The following is a 24,470-nucleotide window of genomic DNA, read 5'->3' on the forward strand; positions in this document are numbered from 1 at the left end:
AAGAAAGTATTCAACCGATTTACTTGAAATTTTATATATAAGCTCAGCTCGACCGTCCGCAAAAATTCGTATGTTTTGGAAGAAATCAGGCATCGGCAACTAGACGTTTACTACGGGCCAAATATACATTTTTGTGTATATAAAGAGAAATAATCAACCGATTTCATTGAAATTTAATATATGAACTCCTCGTATTAAAACAATGAACATATCAATTTTTTGGAAAGATCAGGGCTCGAAAACGGATTTGCGGGCCGATTTTACATTTTTCACCATTTTGAAGAAAGTATTCAACCGATTTACTTGAAATTTCATATATAAGCTTTGCTCGATCATACGCAAAAATTCCTAACTTTTGGAAGAAATCAGACATCAGCAACTGGGCGTTTACTACGGGCCAAATATACATTTTTGTGTATATAAAGAGAAATAATCAACCGATTTCATTGAAATTTAATATATGAATTCCCCGTATTAAAATAATGAACATGTAAATTTTTTGGAAAGATCAGGCATCGGCAACTAGACGTTTACTACGGGCCAAACATACACTTTTGTGTATATAAAGAGAAATAATCAACCGATTTCATTGAAATTTAATATATGAATTCCTCATATTAAAGCAATGAACATATAACTTTTTTGGAAAGATCAGGACTCGAGAACTGATTTGCGGGCCGATTTTACATTTTTCACCATATCCACAGAATAAATTGATGGAATTTCTTGAAATTTGACATTTGAGTTCTGGTTGTTACCGAAACTAACTGGCGAGCATTTCAGGGAATTCGGGTAGCACAAAGCGAAACTCTACTAAGAGCCCAATTTACATTTTTCTAAGTATGTTAACTATAAGCTTACTAATGTCCTAAAAATTGGAAAGAAGTATTTAGCAAACATTTTTATAATATTCTGTAACACTTTCATTTAACTAGACAATACACAATGCGGTCGGTTATGTGCTGACCACATCAGATTTTTTTTATTTATTTTTATAATCCTGAATAATTTATGAAATTATGTCTCAAACTTTTCATTTCATTTCTCTTCCATTCAATTGCACATAACAATAAACAAAAAAAAATATATACAATAGGGAGAGGGGGTAAATACACACATAATAAGCTTTTTTATATGTGTCTATATGCATGTAGCGCCACCAGTACGTAAATAATATTAAAAATGAAATTCCATTTTTTGTTTTTTCTCAGAATTTAAATTCAGTTTTAGTCAGTGGTTGTCATCAAAAATCTTTAAATTGAAAAACTTTTCTCTATATATTTTTTTTTTATTTGCGTTTAGGTTTTATGGTTATTTTAATTCAAGATGATGAAAAAAAAAAATATCAACTCATTTTCTATTATAAAAGGAAAAAGGACACAATAATGTTAATATAAAAATGCATGTAAACAAACTAAAAATAAAATATAAATGTGTTTAGATGAGTATAGCCCTCGTAATAGCAGAATATACTCTTAGAAAACACCAACCACACATAGATATTTTAGTAGATGTTTGTCTACTTGAATTGAGGAGAATCATAAAAGTTGGGGTATTATTTACAGCTTTTTTAGTTGAAGAACACTATAAGGATTTCTTTTATTATTCTTATGATTGTTATTATTATTATTTTTATTTCATACGAGTAACTGGGTTTTTTTCTGTTTGGTGTGTGGTAAAACAAACAGAGTCATTCCGTTTTTTATTTGTAGACGAAAAAAACAGAAATTACTTTAAAGACTTTCATGTTTTACTGACAAAAATTGTTATGAAAAATGTATTTGTAAAAAAAAAGTACTAGAGTAAATAAAAAAATACGAGTAATATTTACAATTTTTTTTTTCAAGTTCCAAAGCACTTTATAACTCAAAGCGTACCTTTCCATTTAGTTGCATATTTACTTAGAATTGTTTATGGTATATACAAGAATTTCGAAATTATAACATATTATAAAATTTTAGAATATACTCGTATTTTAAAAGGATTTCTCACAATATAATAAAATAATTTTGATCTGGCCAGCAAATAATCGACAGCAAGGTGTAACATTAAGTAAAAATGTGAACTGAAGTCATAATATGATAGACAGTGGTGTCGCCAAAAACAGATACAGTGATTTGTTAATAACATCAATTGTCACCACGAATATTTCAGCTTTTCCGAATATTTCAGAATTCTAGATGATTATGAAGTAAGCTTAAGGTAGATTATAAGATTTTTGCCAAACAAGCAGGTAAGCAGACATGAAAACTTCACATCAACTACATAAAAAATGGGGATAAATGTGGAACATAACGAATGTGGGTAAAAATAAAGTCAAATATAGTGAAAAAATGTGCAACAAAATTAAGAGATTAAAGGAGACACGGGGATAATTTTAGAAGTAAAAGATGTGCCACACAGTTTTGTTCATTTGGACTAACCTATACCATTACTAATTATTCCTTCAGAAATTGAATTTTATCGTAGGCAAGGTTTCATTAAAATTGCTACGAATTTTTAAATCTTATAGTTTGTACAATACGAATAAGAATACTATAAATATCGTGGACGGACCATATCAAAAATGAGGAAATTTTTGCCAATAGAAATGAATATTGTAATGAGTATGAACTTCTTTCAATGGAAAGCAAATTTCTTGACTTCGTAATATCAAAAAACTGGACTGGAATAAGAGCAGCCCAAGAATTGTTTTACACTGCTGCAGACAGAAATTAATTTTTTAATATAACATCAAGCTTAGCTTAACATGTGACTGCTTACATTCTGTTGAGGATAGTGGCAGAAGAGAGAGAGTGTATACAAGCAATCATTATAATGTTTCAAAATATTAATATTCATTTTTGATATTTAGTGTTACATGGATGCTTAAAATTAAATCCATACATACATAGATATTTACACAAATTTGCATATTTGAAAATTTCTATTAATAATTTGTAAATCGTAAATCATAATGAATAGAGATTCGGCAGAGATCACAAATTATTTATTCATTATTATAATTTTTAAACTTTTCTTATACTGTTTTAAATTTTCTAATATTGTAATCATATATGTAATAGTAATGAATTCACAATAATGAATTCACAGTAATTAATTCAGAACTTTATTAGTAAAATTTTTGCAATACTCTTTCATTATAACAAAATTACAATTACAAATTTATGGAGAGAGTTGTTAATACTTTCTACCATGACAAAATCTTTTTACATATTTTATAAAATAATGCTGAAATAATCATGAATATATAAAAGATTCCTTCCCAAATGCTCATAATTGATGTTCCAACAAATGTTGATGATATTCCACCAAAATATACTAAAAATAATTATTCAAGGAAATTATCATAAGTTTTAACATTTTATAAATCAAAAAATTTAAAATTGTACCCATATAATCGGCCCAACTGAATGATAATAAAGTTTGAAATTTTGGTGTAGCAACTTTACGATAATGAAAATCAATAACAGTTCTATTACTTATTTCATTCTGTTTGGTAACAACATCCGTATCAATAAGTATAATTGAACAAGATGTAAAACAATGACATTGTCCATTTAAACTGAAAGTATCTTTATCTTTAATTGAAAATGAATAATTTGCTATTATATCATGTTTAACAGCAATACAATGATAACCGGTAGCTGTACATGGTTTAAAACGTGCTAAAATAAAATTTTATTAAATTGAAAAATTAAAATATGACAAATCTATTCGAGTATATTGAACAAGCAAGTAGCCTCTCATTGTTATAATTTTTTGTTATGTTGTAGGACTTATATTGCCGAGTACGTGACAGAAATTTTTAGATCGGTCTCAGACTCCGGTTTTGTGTCATCCAAATCAAGAAATTTTTATAAACCATAAATAATTATAATACTTTAAGGAGGCTTTTTTTTTGCTTTTGACCTTGTCTTAACCTTGTAAAAATAAGTAGCTTAGGTGATATTGAAGTAACAAATAAATGGTGTCTTCAATACCCGAAAACGCACTCGAAGGTCGATAACAACGTACCACTGCCACATCGTCAATAATTGTGGAATGGAATACTTTCTATTGCATAACAAAAAATTAAAGTAATGAAACTTGCCTCCCCTTGATATACACTCCAGTATCAATTTAAAATTATTAAATAGCATTTTTTTTCCAAACTTACTTTTCGGAATCAAATGATCTGGTACACATTTACAATATTTTAAAATTTGTCTTAATCTACAATTAATTCTACATATTGCATAATGAGATTTAAAATCGATATAATCTTTACTTTGAATAACTTCATCATTAAATAAACAATTTCTCTGGATGACTGGTAGTGCTTTAATAGCATTTTCTGCTTGAATATCAACTTGATCAATAATAAAATAACTTAATGTAACCGATTTTATATGATCACCTCTTCTTGCTGGCCAATCATCTGAATCTACGGCACGTATCTTAAAAAAAATAAAAAAAATAATTATTAAAAATTTTTTAATTCTTTTAATTTAATTTCAGTTGTTTTACAAAAAAACTATCATGCTTATTCAAATGTTTTGGAATATTTTCGGAGAAATGTGGTATTAATTCAATACGGAGACCACTTCTTCTACCACTTCCACCGGTTGTCCATGGAAACGGAGCATCTGGCATTAATTTTTTCTTCAATGTAATAAAAATGGTGAGATTATTTGGCTAGTTTGAGTATTTTAGAATTTGTTAAAACAAAATTTTTATATTTTCATTAGACTCACCGCTTCTTCTTTACATTTCGGATTTATTAATGAATTAAATATGAAACAGTAACCCATCTGTGTTCTTTGTTTAAAAAATATTTTTGAACAATTCATTTCAGAATTTTTCCATCGACAACGTCCGATAACTTGATCAACATCAAATGATAAAAATTCTAATACTTCAGTTATATTAAGAAAATCTAATTTTTTAAGATCAGTTCCATTAAATTTTGATGCTGATTTCATTTCAATAAAATAATCAATTTCAAATCCAGCAATAAAATTACGAAATAATTCTTTTAAAACTGCTGTACTATTCTTTGGTAAAAATAAATTTTCAGCAATTTCAATTTTATTCCAATTTATATAATAGTTATTACAAACAACAACAGCTGGAAATGGTAAAGTATCTGGATACATCATACCAGTTTCCATAATATTTTTAATAACATTTGTTTGATAACTATTTTGTAAAGTGTTACATGTATAATAAATACCACTTAAGCCAGCCAATATTAAAATTCCCCATATGAATCTATTAGTAATATAAAATGAGGGTTTAATAAAAATTTTATTGATGAAAAATTACAAGCTAACCTTGTAAACCAATTGTAATTTGGATCTACAAGATATGTTGTTCCATGAATTGTTGAATTATTTAAATAAAAATTTATAATATTTTTAATATTTAATTCAGGTTTCGGTCCTATATCCTTATTTTTATTACTATTATTATTAATTTTTAGAAATTTGCGACTTTTACGAAAAACTTTAAAATCACTTTCTAAAATTGAATTATCCCAGGTTTTCATTTTGATTTTTTGTTTAAAAATAAATTAGAGTTCGTTTGAGCAAAACAGGTCAATTATTGTCATGCTAATAAAGTTTTAAGAGAACTAACGAAGTAATACGAAGTCACGAGATATTTACAAAAATCACAGCTTAAACTTACAAAAGAGAACAATATTCTATTGAGAATAATAATAATTGAGTGAAATATCGATTTACTGTCACTATTTTATGAATTAAATCAGTTCTATTGTATTTCGAAGACAATAATACTGTGTTGAATTTGACAATATACCGAATTTGTGACAAATAATTAAAATTAATTAGAAAAATTTGTTTAAGTTTTGTAGAATTTGTAGAACTCTTAAAGGACAATAAGAATAAAAAATATTCTTTACTAAATTAGTTTCTAGTTTTCTTAGTCAATTGTAATAGAACTCCGAAATAGAGCAAAACAATTTGTTATTTTTTAAAATATTCAAAATTAATATCTTCATGGAGAAAAACTAGTGAAATAAATTTGAAACCTTTTAAAATTTTCGAAGAAAAAAAGAATTTGTTTTTAAAAATGTTATAACACTTGCATATTCGAATTAATGTTGTGTACGAGTAGCACTTGCATAATACCAAAACTATTCTATTATAAAAAAATATTGTAAATTTTATTGAAGGTGTAAAATAAATTGAAAAATTTATTTAAATTTTTTATTGTTGCCATTTTTCTTCTTATAGGAGGGAAACAAATTTTTATTTAAAACTTGGAAGCTATGCACTTAAATTGAAATATTTTTGCTACATTTAAAATTCCAATAAAAAATTTATAACAAAATTTTAGTGATAAGTGATGCGAAAAATTTTAATTCAACCGTAATGAAAAGTAAAAATACAACGGTGCTTTTTCTCCTGATTTAAAATTTTTTTTTTTTTTTTTGTAAAAATAAAATTTAATTCGTGTAATAATGGAATCAATGAAAATTTCAAATTTTCTTGTGCTATGAGTGTATCTTGTACCCGGAAGCAATGCTCTGAATATGAAATTTAGAAGAAGCAGAAGGAGAAAAAAAAAACACTTGCAATGAAATTTTCCAGGGTATTTTTTTTTGTGTTGTTGTTTTTTTTTTTCGTTTTGCTCGATTCGGCCATTTCTTTGTAAGTTTTCAGTGAAGTAGAGAAAAAAATAATTTTTTTTTTTAGGATTTTTCTGGTTTTTGTTTAAATAGTTTTCATTATTATATTTTTTTTTTGTGAAATAAAATCAGACTTACTTGTTGGAAAATTATTTACAAAAAAAAAAAATAAAAGTGTTCTTTATAATTTGTGAAATTAAGCTTATCAAACACAATCAATTTTAGTTTAAATAAAATTGTACGTGAAAAGTGGTGAGTATTTTGTTTTCTTCAAGAGAGAATGATTTTCTCTCTTGTTGAGAATAATTTAGTGCAATAAATAAATATTTTGTTTATTATTTTAGTCAATTTTTATTTGATTAGGGTAAATGGTGTTGTGAGAAAGAGAAACATGAATGAGAGAACAGAAAATTGTGAGCAAAATAAGAATTTTTATTGATATATTAAAGCACATCACACCATCTGTGGAAGCTCAGACACAAACATAAAAGGTGAGTTACTTTTAAAATTTTTCTTGAGTACTAATACTGCTAAACATGTAATAGGGGCTAAGAGCATTTATTACTCGCCTCCCAAACGATTCCTGGTATGGTCACGAATTGGAAAGTCACACAAGATCATTCCTTTTCTGACCATAAATATATATATTTCGAATTCACTGCTGATTCGAATTTTCGAAATCGCAAAAGAACTGATTCGACAAAATACAGAAATTCGTTAAGTGATCTCTTGGGGAGTTTGTCGACTGGCAAACGACATTTAGTTCGATTTGAATTTAATTATTTTAATTGTTTAATATTAAGTTTAATTTACTCCGATTAAAAAAAAAAATAATAATAAAAATTAGGCACTAAATAAATTAACAAAATGTGAATTGTAAACATATACACTTTGTGCGATCTTTTCGTTTTGTTGGTCTCTTCAATTTTAAATTGTAATAAGAATCTAAATATCGTTTAAGATGCGATATGGTTTCCATATATTCCGTACTGCTATAATTTTAATTAAATTTCATTTTAATTCCATGAATCGTATAAACAATATGATAGTTATATAATTCAAGGATATAATAAGAAATTTTTGGTTTTACATTACAATATGTGTGAAATTCAAAAAAAAAAAAAAAAAAAATAATTATTATTATGAAAAATATTTTAATTACATGCAAATAAAATGGTTAATTTTATTATTTTAGTAACAATAATTATTCTCATATTTCAATAATTATCAACAAAATTTAGAAAAAAAAAATGTAATTAAAGAAATTTTTAAAAGAAAATTAGAAAACATTTTAATATAATATTATTATACGTACCATATGAATTGCCTAAAAATATGCAATTTTTTACTTGTTATAGTTTTTGGTGTTATAGTGTAATAATATACGCTATTTAAACTTGAGGAAGTAAATATTGTTCAACCTTTTTTGGTGTTCAAGTTGAGTATTTCACAAGATGTGGGAATAACCGGAAATACGAAAATTAATTAATCTTTCATGGCTCAACTATGATAATTTTTAATATTGTGGAGAATTTCCAAATATAACATTATTTAATATTTTAATAAGTTTTATTATAATTATGAAAGAGGAATATTCAATTTACTTTTTGCCAATGGTCAAATTTTAACAATTCTGTATAGTAAAGTTTTATGAGAAATTCCGCTTAAGAGTGCCTATAATTGTAACCGGTACCCTATTTTTCATAAAAATAAAATTCTATTTAATTTAATTATATTACTTAAAATACCATTTTGTTTTAGTTTTACTATATAGGGTAATTCCATTCAATTATAACATCATAAATTTTACATTCAGCTCATAACTTCTAACAAAACTCAACTAGTAGCTACTTTAAAACAAAATCCAACTAATAAATTTTTTCAAATAAAATTTATTATAACACTTATTATCTCTTATAGTTATTATAGATTTTGTCACAATTTAACATTTCAAAATCCTTATTATAAATCCATAATAAATATTCAATAAAAAAAAAAAAAAATAAATAATTTTATTTTATAACAAAAATAATAATAATAATAAAAAAAAATTTTATATTTTAAATAGACGGACAAAAATATGTCATAATAATTTTTGAAATAATTTTTTTCTCTTCAATCTCAAAAATAATCATATAACAATAATAAAGAGAGAAAAAAAAATAAAAAAGAGAAACCAGTAAGAAATGGGTTAAAAAAATTAAAATTCTATCTTTTAAAAAATAATAAATAAAATCTAAAAAAGCAACATGAGAAATAAACTGACTTTTATTTTGTATACTTAAAATATAAGCATATACTCGTAGTATAACAGTCTAAAAAAAAAATTTAAATTTCAATGTTATACGATATCCAGTTACCACTTGAATTTTTAAAAAAAAAAAAAAATAACATGAAATAAAAAATGGCAAACAAAAAAACCCAACTTTCTTGAAAATATTTATTGTTATTATGCTTCAAAAGGCGATTTAATATGATATATTCGGGAATATTAAACTCTCATAAACATAAATCCTATTTATGAATAAAAAATATAACAAAAAAAAACAAAAAAAAAAACAATAGCAAAAATTAGAACAAACAGAAAGAGAAAAAAACTGAACACGCACACAAATATTTTTTTGCCTCTTTTTTTTGCTCCTTATTCAGATTTTATTCATCTTTCAGCCTGGATTCATCTCTTCTAGTTTTACAAACATGGCATATTTTTTGGTATCTTCTTATCATATTTTTTAGGTTTTTTTTTGTTACTTTCTGTTATTGTTGTTGCTGTCTTTTTTTTTTTTTTTTGCTGTATACCCCAATGTTATTTTGTTTTGGGTATAACATTGAAAAACATAAGTTTTAAAATAAAATCAACTTGGGGTATACAACACGCACAGACACACACACACAGATACAATGAGAAAATATGATGTAAATAACATAGAAAATAACAACAGAAATGAATGAAACAATGATAATAATTTTTTGTTGTTTTTTCTGTTATACTCATATTAACATAAATTTTTTCGATATATGCACAAACATTATAAATTTATATGTGTTTTAAAGGACATAAGTGTTATATAATGTAGAGTGTAACATAAACCTATATTAAATATATAAGTATATATATACAAAAATATTTTCTTTCTAAAAATGAGGTCCTTGATCCTTTAATTTTTATTATTTGTTTTTTTTTTCTGTTTTTGTATTATAATATCGAAAATATAACATATTGTGATATAATCTACTCATATGTTTGTATGTAAAATCTAAAATCTGTTCTATTTTTTTGTTATAGTTTTTTTTTTTAAATACAAAAATGTAGGGTAAATATTTCTAAATAAAGTGTTTCACCTTTTAAGTATTGTTTTAAATTTTAAATATAATTTCGAATTACTTTCAGTAAATGAGAGTTTTTAAAGAGAATTTCATTAAAATTGAATTTAAATTTTTCATTATTCAAATCTGTTATAATCTTTTATATTAAAGTATTAACAATCTTTTGAAATTTCTCTAATTTTTCACCATAATAAACCTTAAATAATAATTAATTCTAAATTCTCTATTAATGATTTTATTTACTGAAAAATAATTTATTTACTCTTCTCTCTTTAATTAATAATCTCAACTCCCCTCTCCAAAATATTCCGTTTGGCATTTCTCTGTGCTCTTTTATGAATTTTCTTTGAAAAACTTTATTATTTTAGTTGTTACTACACTCTTTAATTTATTTAAATTCAAAATTGGAAAATTCTCTAAATGCCTTTTTATTCTCAATTGAAGGTGAGACACTTAGTTTTGTTCGTATATATTAATAATAAAATTTAATAATAATACTCTCTATATTATAGTCGTGTATATTATTATTATTTTCTCCAAAATATTTATAATAAAAATTAAATATGAGAGAAAATAATAATATTTTTGTTGTCTTTTTTGTTTTCTAATTTTCTTCTTTTTTTCTCTCTCTCTTTCTATATTTTTTTGTAGAGAGGTTAATTTTCAAAGTATTTTCAACATCTAATAACTCGTTCTTTCTAATGGGAGACTTTAATAAAAAATTTTTTCCATTATCCTAATACATGAATAAATACTTATATAATTATATTATTATAACAAACACGTATTATTATAAACATATATATATGTGTGTATGGAAAAGATAATAAAATTTTTGGAAAAAACAAATACGTATGATGTGCATATAATATGATTGTATATTTAAAAAAAATATATGTGTAATATGTGTTTTATAATGTAATAATATAAATAATATGAGAATATAACAAAAAAAAAGAAAATAAATAATAATAATAAGAAGAAGAAAAAAAAATGAAAGTAATATGAATTATTAAAAGCACGATAACTTTACTAATTTCCTTAGACAACCACAAATTTTATGCAAAATTTAATAATTTATGCTCTTAGAATTAAGGATCCCTAAGGTGAAATTAATTGTTTTTTGAAAATAAGTTAAGGCATAATATTACTGAATATAATATTATATTTATACAAGAGTATATAACAGTTATAATATTATGTACATACATTCTTATATTATTATGATTATATATAAAAATTTTATATTATATAAATTATATCGAATTTTTTTTTGTATAACAAAATTTGGATTATAGCGTAGTATGTGTGTTAATATGTTATGTTATCTTATATACTTTTGTTATTATCATTATTATAGATGTAGTATCTATATGCAATTAAAGAGAGTGTACATATGTGTGTGCGTATTTGTTCTATACGCAATAATAGTAATTCAAATTTTGATATTATTATTTTATTGCTAGTAATAAAAATATTTTCTCTAAATATAATAAAATTATTTTATTTTTACAATAAATGCAGTGTAAGCTCTCTGAGCGAATCAATTACTAACAAAAAGAAAATAAGTGTTATATTAGGCAAAAAAAAAATTAGTTTGTAAATATTTGAGTTTAAAAAATTAATTTTTAAATTCTGTTATAATAAATTGTATTTAAGTATGTCAAACACAAAAAAAAAAATTATAATTCCAATTGAATAATTCAGTATAATTTTACTCTGTTAATTGTGAAAAATAATTATTTTTTTTAATATTTAATTATTTTTAAATATTAGCGAGTGCAGTAAGTTAACCAATAATTGTGTAGTAATCCCAGTGTTACTTAAAAAATAAATATTTAAAAATTATATAGTATAAGTGTTTATTTCTACGTGATTAAACACAAACCAATCTCGTATTATTTAATCGAATATTATGAATAGAAGATTTTGTATAATTAAAATAACCATACTTCTACGAAAAAATTTCCGAAAATAACCCGAGAACAATAGAGATGTTTCAATGAGAATATTTTTATTGAAGAAAATAATTCATACATAATTGTTCTAATTATATTCTATTGTTGTACAAAAAGCGGTCTTAATAAAGCATCATGTGTTTCAACTCAGAAATATCGAATGAAGTTAGTAGCCTTTACGAATAAATCTTCTTCAAATAGTAAAACAGTATAAAACTGTTACTGTCCAATAACAGTATATAAAAGTATTTCCTTACATATATTTTGTGTGTTCTGACCAATACAATTAGCTATTTAAAATCACACTCAAATATTTAATGGAGCTAACATATTCTAATGTAAAGCAGCCAGAATCACAACTGCCAAGGTTATTAAAATGAAAATTAAATTCAGCATAGTCCAAACATTATAAATTGCAATAAATACAGGCTGCCCATTTTGTTTATTCATTGCATAAGTGTCCAATAAAATTATTATTGCCACTGTATATATATGACTATGAAATTATATTTGAAATTAAATTCAAATTCAATTATTAGACGTACATTGAATGGAAAAAAAAAATTTATTACAATAATTTGAAAACAATTAAAAAGAAATTTAAATTCTAGTATACAGGCAAATTGTTTTTTTTTTTTACTTTTTTTTTTAATATTTACTTAATTTTAATTGAATTGAAATTTTTTAATAAATTAAAAATTTATTTAATATTTTATTTATAGCAATAATTTTTTTTTTATTTTTAGTAGTAAATTTTAATAAAATATGAAATATGCTTGTATGTGTTTTGTAAATATTTGAAATATTTCTTTAATATTCTTACAATAGTTTTTTAAAATGCAATTAAATGTGGACATTTAAAATTTATGTCAACATTTTTATAATTTATTGGTTAAACAATTTTTTTTTGTTGCTAACAATAAAATATTAAAAATTTTTTTTAGTTTTTCATAATTCTTGGATTATCACACTTATGATTATTTATTTTAAATATTTTATTCAAAATCCAATTCAGATTCTTGCATTTTTAATTTATTAAATTTCCTATAATTACATTGTAATTTCAATTATAGGCTTTTTGGACATTTCAGCAAAAATGAGTTATTATATTCAATAGAGCTGTAGTGGCCTGAAGAATTTGTTCTATATTTTTAAAATACATAGTTTTTGCCTCTTAAAAATTTTCTTAAGAATTATATATTTAAATATTTCAATCGCAAATTACACGAAATGTCATTTTTATAAGTAGAGGACACTATTCCTTTTTTTTTTTTTTTTTTTGGCCTCCGGGGGACTGAGACCCTTAAGCCTTTTCCAAGCTGACCCTTTGTGATTCTCATCCCTATCTACGTTAGTACGCTATATCCAGGCCCCTGACAAACTGCAGTATAGCAGCTTCATCAAGCTGCAAGAGATTCTCCAGGGGGCCTCAAAGTCCCCTTCTCCTCGAAAGCACCCCAGTTGCAGGCGAGCAACTGCCTCGAAATTAAATAATAAATGTTCCATCATTTCATCCTTCTCTAAGCACAAAAGGCAGACCACATCCTCAACCCTCCCCATTTTTTTCAGATGAACTATCGAGAGACAATGTTCAGTGAGCATACTCACCAATAATCTCAATTGTGTACGACCAAGCATGGCCATCTTCCGTTCACCCAGTCCCAAGGGAAACATAAATTTCTTAGAGTGCAAAAGGCACATACAGCCAATGTTCAACTCTGACCTGCTCGTTCTAATCACTCGGAAAACGCAGGACCTTTGTCCTTAGCACGTCGAAGCATGGCTTCAGCCCTCATTAGCTCTCTCATTCCTGTCCATACCGCAGTGTCCGACATATACATCAAGGTTAGCTGGCTGTGCCTAGCCAAGACACCATTGGTGTCACATTCTTTCTGCAGCTTGGATTCAGCTACATCAGACGAAAGGGTCAAAAGAACGGCCCTACAGTCTGACATAATAAATATCCTGCTCCTTCTAATGTTCCGTCAGATATATTCCAGAGCACACAACCCTATGGCATATTTTTCAGCCTGAATAACGGTGGACAGGGTCCGAGGTCCCTTGTGATGCCAACAATATTTCTTTATTGCTACTAAAACAATATCTCATATACCTACATTACTTTCTCAAAATTCTTTATCCAATTGTATATTTTTGGAAGGAGAATTAAGATTGAAAATCCTCTAATAATTTAAGTATAATTATAGTTTTCTTCTTTGATTTTATATAAAACGATTATAAACGATCTAAGATAACGGGTGAACAAACAGACAGACACATTTCTTTCCAAATTTTTAATAGTTCAAATCAATGCTTTCTTAAGAATGTCATATTATTATTATAAATTAATTTTAAATTATTTTTTGTGACATTATTATGACAGATGAATATCAGCAACATTATTTGAAAAGTAAAAAATTTATTTCACCTTCAAAATAATTTTCTTCATTTTCATTAATTAAAAATTATTAAAATTTTTTGTAAGGTTTTTAATTTTTACTACTTGTTGAATAAATCAATCAAATTTGGTTTTCTATTAAAGAAAATTGCACACATACATATTAGGTGTACGAAAGATATTGTCGCACAACTAAAAATGAAAAGGATAACTTTTTTAAAGATTTTAAGAAAAATAATACAAAGCTCTGAATAAATAGTTAAAATTAATATTATATTAGATTTAGATTTGATAGGTAGTCGAAAGTTAACCAAATCACTGCAGCCATAATTGTAGCATAACATTATAAAACATTCGCCATTCACTCATATTCAACTGAGCCAGAGCATATTTTTACCGATATGCAATCACGTTTTTGAATAATAAACCGCTAAAGCAGATAATACGTTCACTCGATACGAGTAGTTCGCAACCGGTGTCAATTTATGAAAATTGTTTGTGAAATTTGAAATTTTAAAATAGACCAATCACTAACTAAACATTTTAGTCTTTCACTTACTAGACATCAACGTCTTTTCCGCTCTTTTATAAGAGAAATTTAGTTGACTTATCACCAAATCTCAATTCCTTCCTCTAATGTCTTGATGTACTCTTTAAAAGTCTCCGAGATTAAAATTTGTATGTACGACAAACAAATTTTTAGCACAAATTGTTAAATGTTGCAAGTTTATAAAAACTATCATCCATTCAAATTGAAATTGATATTGCTGGGATTGAGCTAAATGCAAGGACTACAACACCTTACTTTAACATTAATAATTCCTAAATATTTCGTTAGATGTCTCTTTAATTTTAAAAGTTTGAGAATTTCTTTTAATTTATTAATAATGAGAAATTGGGAAAAACAAAGAGAGAAATTTAGAATAAATTTATTATGCAAATTTCATGCCGTGAATATTAAAATTCAGAATAAATTTTTATTAAAACACGTGTAATTGTAATAAAAATTGTTATAAACTTGTGCTCCTTCCATAAAATATTACATTTATACATATAACACAAAAATTAATGCATCTAATACTACCTTTTGTATAAATTTAATAAAATTCAATTTAGATATTAAGTATATACTAACATTTTTATATCTGCTAATAAAAAAAAAAAACAAAAAATAATTTATGATCTGATTACCCAATTTCTTAGCCACTTCATTTAATATTATTATATTGGCAAGAAAATGTACATATATACGAGAAATCTCCAACAACAACTGACCTTTACAAACAAAAAACCTTGACATCAATTTTATGATTATCTCTTCTTCTTCGTTTTTTCCCTATAATAATAATAATGATAAGAACGTTTATTATAACCGTTATTAAAATAATTTTCTACTACAGTAATAAGTGGTTAACCCATATTTTTTTTTGTTTTTCTTCTTGTTTTTTTTTTTTTTGAAAGATAATATTTAAAAAAAAAAGTATAAAAATACAACCAAATTCGATTTAGAAGTTCAGTAGAATTCGCAATATTCTGCGTTCTCATATCAAAATCTAATATTGTCATCGTTGTTGTTGGTATTTTAAAAAAAAAGATGTCGCCACGTTTATTTTTTTCATTTTATTTATTAATAACAATTAATTTATGTTTAAGTGATTTGGAAAGTGAATGGAAAAATTTTAAATTAAAATATAATAAAAATTATAAAAATCCTAAAGAGGATGAATTACGTAAAAATTTATTTGCTAACTCTTTAAAACTTGTACGAGAACATAATTCGAAATTAAAGTTAGGAGAAAATTATTTCGAAATTGAAATCAATAAATTTTCTGATATAACAGATGAAGAATTTCATAATACATATCTTAATCCACAAACAGATAATGAAATTGACTCATTGAAATCATCATCAAAAATTAAGATTTTACAAAATAACACCAGATTTAATAATGTTCCGGAAACAATAAATTGGATTGAGAATGGTTTTAAAAATCCAATATTACATCAAGGAAAATGTGGTAGTTGTTATACATTTGGTGCTATTGCAGCAATTGAAGCACAATATTTTATAAAAACTGGTAAATTAATACAATTATCACATCAAGAAGTTATGGATTGTAGTAAAATATTAGGTAATAATGGATGTAGAGGTGGTCGAACAAATTTAACATTAAAATATGCTTTAGAATATGGTATCGGTTTTGATATTAATCATCCATATTTAGGTAAAGAAGATATTTGTATACAAACTGAACCACGTATTAAAATAAATGATTTTTATCAAATTGAATCTGGAAATGAAAATTTATTAAAATCAATTGTTGGTACAATTGGTCCAGTTGGTTTTGGTTTTGATGCAACATTACCATCATTTCGTTTATATAAAAATGGTATTTATTATGAACCGTTATGTACAAATTATACAATGGCACATGCTATGGCAATTATTGGTTATGGTAAAGAAAATGATCATGATTATTGGTTAGTTAGAAATTCATGGGGTAAAGATTGGGGTATTGAAGGACATATGAAAGTTATACGAAATAAAAATAATAATTGTGGTATTGCAACACGGGCATTATATCCGATTTTATAAAAATGTAGATATAGTAAAGAAAGTAAATATGATCTTTGGAAAATAATAATTTTTTTTATATTTTTAATTGTGTTTGTCTTTTTTACCATAAGTAGACTATAAATCAAGGAATGGGTTTAAATTGCAGCCAAACAAAAGTGGAAAACGAGGTGGTGATTTTATAAAAGAGCCATTAAGCATATTTTTGTTGGACAATTATCTTAATAAACGAGCATCGGGAGACCGATGACAATTTGAAACGTTCATATAGAGCATGGCATCAATGTTGAACACCAGCATGCTCCCAGTATTAAATTTAAAGGATAAGAAAATTATGCCTTTAATTTTTGTTTAAGCCTTTAAGAGAACTTTTCTATTTTAATCCTAATTTTCCTCTTTATTCCTATTCTGGTTTAGTTTTATTTCCACTTTAACTTATCTGACGACATTTTTTTGCATAAATCAGAATTTTTGCTTTCTTTATGCTTTTATTACTGTAGATTGAAGGGAAAAAATTAAAGTAACTATGTGGAATAGCTATAGTAGATCTTTTTATTTGTATAAATTATTCAAAATTCCATAAATATTTTGTGTATTTTTTGCTATTTTTTCTTTTCTATCCTTTTATGTATTTTTTGTGTTTAAATTTTTATCCATCTACTTAATATATCCAAATTTTTGGATAACTTTTAAAATGATATTTTAAGTTTGTGTATAAGTATTTGGAGCTTTCAGTGTTGCAGCTTATGAAAATGATGTTGTATTAAAGGCCAAAATTTTGAGAGCATGAATGTGAATAAAAGTTTCAGTTACCTGATTCATGTCAATTTACTTGGCCAAGGTCCGTACTAGTTATTAAAGGTTTTAATGCTGGATATTTCTCATATTTCCTTTCATTCTTCGCTTTCGTTCGCCTATTTCATTCACACTTTTCATACCTCTTTTTTGTGATTTTTTTCCTAATTTTTTTTTCTCTATTCATCTTTTTCTGCTCCTCTCATCATCTATATCTTATCTCAGTTTTTCTTTTCCCCCTCTTCCCTCCCCACCTTTTCTCACCCTCTTTTACATCCACATCTTTAAACCTTTTTTTTCTTCAGCTCCAGTTACTCTTACTATTCTTTATTTACCTCTCTTCCTTCCCTGTTTCCATGATCTTCTATTATTCCTCTTCCTTCTTTTAATTTTGCTCTTGCTCCTTTTTCTCCATCACTGTATTGTTTCTCTACTTGTTGTATTCCTTTACCATATCTTCCTCCCCTTCTCAAGTTTTCTACGTCTTTTCAGTTTCCAACTATTATCCCTACTGCCTCTTTTTTCTCCTCTTTCTCTTTTTACTCTTCTTCCTTCTGCTCTACCTCCTTCTCCTCTTCCTCCTTCTCCTCTTCCTCCTTCTCCTCTTCCTCCTTCTCCTCTTTCTTTTTCTCCTTCTCTTTTTCCCCCTTCTCTTCTTCCACCTTCTCCTCTTCTATCTTCTCCTCTTCCTCCTTGTCCACCTTCTTCTTCTCTTCTTCCTCCTTCTCCTCTTTCTCCTTATTCTCTTCTTCTTTGTTTTCCTGTGTTTAAATTTTTTTTGTAAATTCATTAAATCCATTCCAAATATCTTTGCATATATAAAAAATTAATCATATCGGATTATCTTAGTTAAAACAGCGGATAAAACTTCCATAATTTACCGTATCATGTCAAATATTCCTTTCTAAACAAATACAAAATTTTATAGTTTTTGACTGAATGTCTATGTGTGACCAACACACATTGGGTGAAAGTTTTATATTCTGTCATTAGGAGCCAATGAGCTCAGACAATAATAGGGTTTCTCATTATGATCCTTGTGTGCAATAAAGGAAGCGTTAAGAGAATAATAAAAAATTTATATAAAAAAAAATTTTTTTTTTTGTTATTATTGCTTTACTTGGAGTTGTACCTGCCAAACATTTCTTTTTTTATTTATCATCCATTTTTATTCTCTTTATTTACATAAATTTTGTCTTATTTATTTATTTTTTGTTTTGGTTTTCAGTTTGTTGTTGTGTTTTCAAAATTATAATGATAAATATTTTATTATGTAAAAAAAAAAAGGACATTCCATAAAGATATCCTCATTTTAGTTAAAAGCATTTATACTATAGCTACATAAATTGTGACAACAAGCATACGAACATTATCTAAATATATACATAATAATATGTAGTTGCATATATTAATTAGTGAGAATGAAGGTATATATATATTTACAGGTACATTCTGGGTTGAAATACTTTAAGGTTACATAAACAGTATTTGTTTATTATTGGTAAAAAAATTTGCCCTAATTACTTTCTAGAATGGAAGGCAAATAACACAGAAACAAAAAAGAAAAAAAAATAACATTATTAGCAAATTATTGTGAAAAATTAAAAAGGAAAAATAAAGTAAAAATGAGTAAAATTCTTAAGTTATCTTCATCGTATACTTAATAATTATGAGATACCCACACGAAAGGATAAAGTTTTCATAGCTTTTATCTACATATTGATTGAAGTTTTTTTTTTATATAAAATTTTATTTTTCATTTTAACTATATATTCTTATAGGTAACTATATAAACCAGAGTAATAAACATAAATTAAAGTTAAAATGTGAATGTCCTACTGTAATAAAAAAAATGTGAAAACAAAGAAAAAAACCCGTAAAAAATTACATTAAAATATCATAAATGATTTCACAAAATAATGATTATTAGTATATAGAAGAATAATTTATGCTCTAAATATAAGAATTCTCTAATGATTAACCCACTTTCAATTAATTTTTATAATTCAAGAAAACAATTCCAAATTCCATTTTTTTACTCTTTTACTCAGACAATAATTGAAATTAACTGAGTAATTAAAGATTTCTTTTAATAAAATATGAAATAAATGAATGGAAAAGACTTAAAAACCAATTTATAAATTTCAAATTTTAATATCACTTAGTTCTTATAACTCAGTTCTGATTCTAATTTGAACTACATCAATGGACCATTGTCTGTCTGCCCATTTTCAAAATTATCACAAATTTTCGTTTTGGGCTTCTGTTTTTCTCGAACAAAAATGCATTTTTCTTACCAAATTTCTATGAAATTAAAGAGCTAACAGTAATTAAATTTCCTCTGATCCAAAAATATAATAAATTTTGTCTTAACTTACTTCGTTTACCATTGAATTCGTCCAATTAATTCTAGTTTTATTTATTCATCATCCTAAAAATATGCAATTTTTTTTTTTATAAAATAATTTTGTATAATTAATGAAAATTATTTAAAATGGAAGATTATTTTATAAAAAGCAGTACTGCTATCTTCTTCAAGGAAATTGTATTATACACAAATCATTCGTTTATTCCGACTTAATTTCTTCGGTCTATAATTGTGTAACTATTGAGACATAATCTACTTATATTGAGTAATAGTTGACACCGTCAACAAATTTAAGAGAAAAACGGAAATTAAGTATTCAGTTTTAATTTATTTTGAAATCGCAAACTTAGTTTTACGAATGTTTGAATATAAAAATGTAGGGGTAATCATAATTTCTGGTTCAAGTTCTCCTTACTTATACCCAATCTTGCTTCATAAACTGGCAAATTCAAATCCGTCCAGCTGAACTATGATTATGTTTTATTACAACTAACATAATTATACAATCCGATAACATTGAATAAAATTTGACAACATTTCAATTATGTATGACACTTTGTGTAAAATTTTTGTTATATAATAATGCACATAATTATTATTAAAAACCCTCTATAATAATAATTATATAAAAGAATATTAAATTGTTATACTCGTAAAAATAATTTTTTTATATTTATTTTCATGCAAATTAGTTGAGTTTTTAATAAAAAAAAACTTATTTTATGAATTATAACAGAAACAAAAAATTTCTTATTAAGAAAACATAAATTTTTACATAAAAATTTCAAGTATAATTATAATTTTTGGAATACAATAAAACAATAATAATTGTAGAATAGTGTTATACTATACTCTCTTGTAAGAAAATTATAATTGTATTATTTTTTTTTTTTTTTTGTTTTCTTATTCTTCAATTTTGAATTCAAAATGTAAATGTACTTTAAATTGAATAAGCTGAGTCCATATGAGTAAAATTTTCATGTTATACAAATAACAAAAGGACTTGTAATATAAGCATTAAACTTATATAGAGCATACAATATAGAGCTCACATATATACACTATATAGTGTATTACAATATACGTATAAAATTGTATAAGTAGTTTACTGCAGAATATAAAATGCATCATCTAAATAATAAAAACATTACTCTTGACCTACTCGTACTTTGATAACAAAATAAATGAAAAAAAAAATGAGTAAAAATGTTATATAAATATAAGGAAAACAAAAAAAAATATATATATACATATATAAGTGAAAATGAATGCAAGAATATGAATTAACTTTTCCTAGAAAATACTATACTAGGCAGTAAACGAAATTTTGCTTGCGTTCCATTTAAAGATGTATTATATTTTGAAATGTATAACACTTTAATAATAATTATAATTTCCCAAAAAAAAGGTTATATAATAGTAACACATATTATTTGCGTTCTATTCAAAAATGTATAACATTGTAAACGTATAACACTTTAAACGTATAACACTATAAACGTATAACACTCTAGACCTAAAACGTTAAAATCAAATAATACTATAAACGTATATCACTTCTATAAGGGTATAACACTTCAACCTTATAACACTGGAAACGTATAACACTTTGATAACACTCGGTAAAAGAATAGTGGTGAGGATAACTTACTCATATATTACTCAAATTTGATCATTTTACACGTATAACAATATATCACACTACACGTATAACACTCAAACCTTATAACAATGTAAACGTATAACACTTTGATATAATTCGGTGGTGAGCAATAGTGACGAGGATTGCTTACCCATATATTACTCAGATTAGATCATTGCACACGTATAACACTCTAAACGTATAACACTTTAAGTGTATGACACTATAAATGGATAACACTTTGATAACACTTTTAACTACCTAAATCTGAAAAAGAATACTGGTGAGGATTATCCATGCATTACTTAGATTAGTTACGTATTTTAATTCTGTAGGATGGTTTTAAATTTTTATAACTTTACTCGGGAGCGCTTTACTGTATTATACGAGTATACTCTCAAATAGAACACTAAAATTATTTTTGACCGAATTTGAGGAGTTCAAATTTCAATGTACTTACTTTTTTTTTTTTTTTTAATCTTAAAATTCTTAATAATATTTTTTATTCTTGTAAATATTTTTATCTTAAATGTTAAAGAGGTGTAAATATTTTGAAAAGTTCATTATGAGTTTTATATAAAAATTATAATGATATATGAAATGAGAGTAATTATAAACTTTAATATAGAATTTTATTTTAACTATTATATAATGCAATATTTGACATTGTCCATTTTCTATTAAGTAATCTTATGAATAACAAATAATATTTAATCTTAATTTGGGTCAATATAATTATTTTGTATTTCTAAACTAAAATATGTTTTTCGGTCAAATTTCTGCATGAAAAGAGCAAAAGAATGGACATTTTATGGAAAAGTAAAAGTTTTCTTAATAATTTGAGTATTAACATTTTAAATTCAAAAAAATATTATGTCATTTATCGGAATCAAATAGCCTCACTGTAGGTACTTCTATTAACTAGCTACTCTTTCACAGATTGTTTTTAGTTGTGAAAATTATATTATAGACTCGCTCTTGGGAATGATAATAAATTAAAATATACCAATTAATGGAATTCAAACAATTATCTTGTGATTGACCATATTGTTTTAATGAATAATTTTAGGAGAAAAAGGAACTTACACATAAATTTAATAAGGAATTGGAAAAGAAATCAAATTTAATGGAATTGTTTTACAATGAAATAAAATGCTCTTTAGTTCCTTAAAAATTTTAAAATATCAAATTTTTGTATGTAAAAAATTTAAAACTCACTTTTTCAACACAATTTCTTTAAAATTACTCATGATTAGAGGAAAAAATAATTTTAAAAACTCCTTTAGTAACATTTTTAACCTTTACATTCATATTTACTCACAATTGCACGTAAGACTTGTTATAACTAAACTTAGCATATCTTACTTTGATATGAAAATTACTGATACTTTCTAAAATTTTAACATTCCCAATCTATATTCATATTTGTATATATAATTAACTTGGATCATATTGTAACCATCTATTCCTTTATAAATCTTCAATTAATGTACATAACTATACTAAAATTACCTCATCTTATTTATGTAATACATAAAATAGCATAAGTCCATGTTGTAACATTTCTTTTCTCTAATTTATGATCTGTTTTGAAAGTGGGTCTTGGACTATCCTTTACATTATATTTAGTGAATGTTATACAAAGTGTAAATGTTAAATTAATCGTAAAAAATGCAAAAAAAATTAATTTTTTTTTGACATATTTTAGAATGTGAAACTCTTCAACTATATTATATAGTTACTCTATTAGAGTACATAAGACGAATATGTGTATCACATCATAATATACCTGTACTGCTTCCTACAATGAAATCTAGTTAAAAAAAAAGTAAATATGCAATTTGTTTTATTTGTATATATGTAAAAAAACAAAAAAACCAATGTGCCTACACATATTATACACAATATTTACATATTTGAAGAAAAAAGAAGAACAAAGTGTACATTAGCATTAGAAATATATGGAACTCATACCATGGCATAAGTTGTTTAGTTTTACCTTGAAATATTATAAGGATTCTTTATTTAACATAAAAAAAAAATTCCATTTACATGCTCTATTTTCTTTTTCTAAGGTACTATTTTAAAAATACAACTGGTATACAATCTAAATACCCCAAAAAAATAAAAAAGAGGTCAACCGATCAGAAAAAGAAAACAAAAAAAAGCCATAAAGCTTTTGTCTATATTAGTTTTTTACAATATAAAATCTACAATATGGAACAGCTGTTACAAAACTTCATATAATCACTAAAGCATAATTTAAATAAATTAAAAAAAAAAAACAATTTTTTTTTTTCTGTACCATACGTCTATTACACATATGCATGACATACAGGCTACACGTTGTTACAATGCAAATATTTTGTTTCATGATTTTTGAAATTTCATACAAAAAAAATCTGATGTGTTCAGCACATAATCAACCACAATGTGTATTGTCTAGTTAAGTGAAAGTGTTACAGAATATTATAAAAATGTCTGTTAAATACTTCTTTTAGGACATTAGTAAGCTTATAGTTAACACAGCTAGAAAAATGTAAATCTTGGCTCTTAGTAGAGTTTCGCTTTGTGCTATCCGAATTCCCTGAAATGCTCACCAGTTAGTTTCAGTAACAACCAGAACTCAAATATCAAATTTCAAGAAATTCCATCAATTCGTTCCGTAGATATGGTGAAAAATGTAAAATCGGCCGGCAGATCAGTTTTCGAGCCCTTATCTTTCCAAAAAATTTATATGTACATTTTTTTAGTACGAAGAATTTAAGTATTA

At 25.1% G+C, this 24,470-nt stretch overlaps 3 protein-coding genes across 4 annotated transcripts in view; 1 reads left to right on the forward strand and 2 right to left on the reverse strand.

Annotated features, from left to right (window-relative positions):
• Nucleotides 1-3,190: 3,190 nt before the first annotated feature.
• Nucleotides 3,191-13,754, reverse strand: LOC129615960 (sodium channel protein Nach-like). The gene is made up of 7 exons (XM_055531402.1): nt 13,660-13,754; nt 5,099-5,253; nt 4,737-4,897; nt 4,510-4,677; nt 4,160-4,439; nt 3,393-3,668; nt 3,191-3,321 (listed from the first exon to the last, which is right to left on the reverse strand). The coding sequence occupies exons 1-7, from the start codon at nt 13,752-13,754 to the stop codon at nt 3,191-3,193; spliced, it is 1,266 nt and encodes a 421-aa protein (XP_055387377.1).
• A 2,109-nt stretch (nt 13,755-15,863) lies between these two features.
• LOC129615954 (procathepsin L-like) lies at nt 15,864-16,926 on the forward strand. Of its 2 annotated transcripts, XM_055531395.1 has the most exons (2): nt 15,864-16,449; nt 16,543-16,926. In XM_055531395.1, exons 1-2 carry the CDS (start codon nt 15,912-15,914, stop codon nt 16,911-16,913), a joined length of 909 nt encoding a protein of 302 aa, XP_055387370.1. In that variant the 5' UTR covers nt 15,864-15,911; the 3' UTR covers nt 16,914-16,926. The 2 variants fall into 2 exon arrangements, with proteins under 2 accessions (XP_055387370.1, XP_055387369.1); XM_055531394.1 differs by having other exon boundaries at nt 15,864-16,926.
• Nucleotides 16,927-18,007: 1,081 nt separating this feature from the next.
• Nucleotides 18,008-24,470, reverse strand: part of LOC129615961 (merozoite surface protein 9-like) — a 72,609-nt gene continuing 66,146 nt past the window's right edge. Inside the window, exons 2-3 of the mRNA XM_055531404.1 lie at nt 18,231-18,448; nt 18,008-18,152 (exon numbers count right to left, since the gene is read on the reverse strand). Of these exons, the coding sequence (XP_055387379.1) occupies nt 18,008-18,152; nt 18,231-18,448 (363 nt within the window). The remainder of the gene's footprint in view (nt 18,153-18,230; nt 18,449-24,470) is intronic.

This window comes from Condylostylus longicornis, unplaced genomic scaffold (genome assembly GCF_029603195.1).
Source record: "Condylostylus longicornis isolate FDR11 unplaced genomic scaffold, ASM2960319v2 ptg000155l, whole genome shotgun sequence".
In the NCBI taxonomy this organism is placed as follows: domain Eukaryota; kingdom Metazoa; phylum Arthropoda; class Insecta; order Diptera; family Dolichopodidae; genus Condylostylus; species Condylostylus longicornis.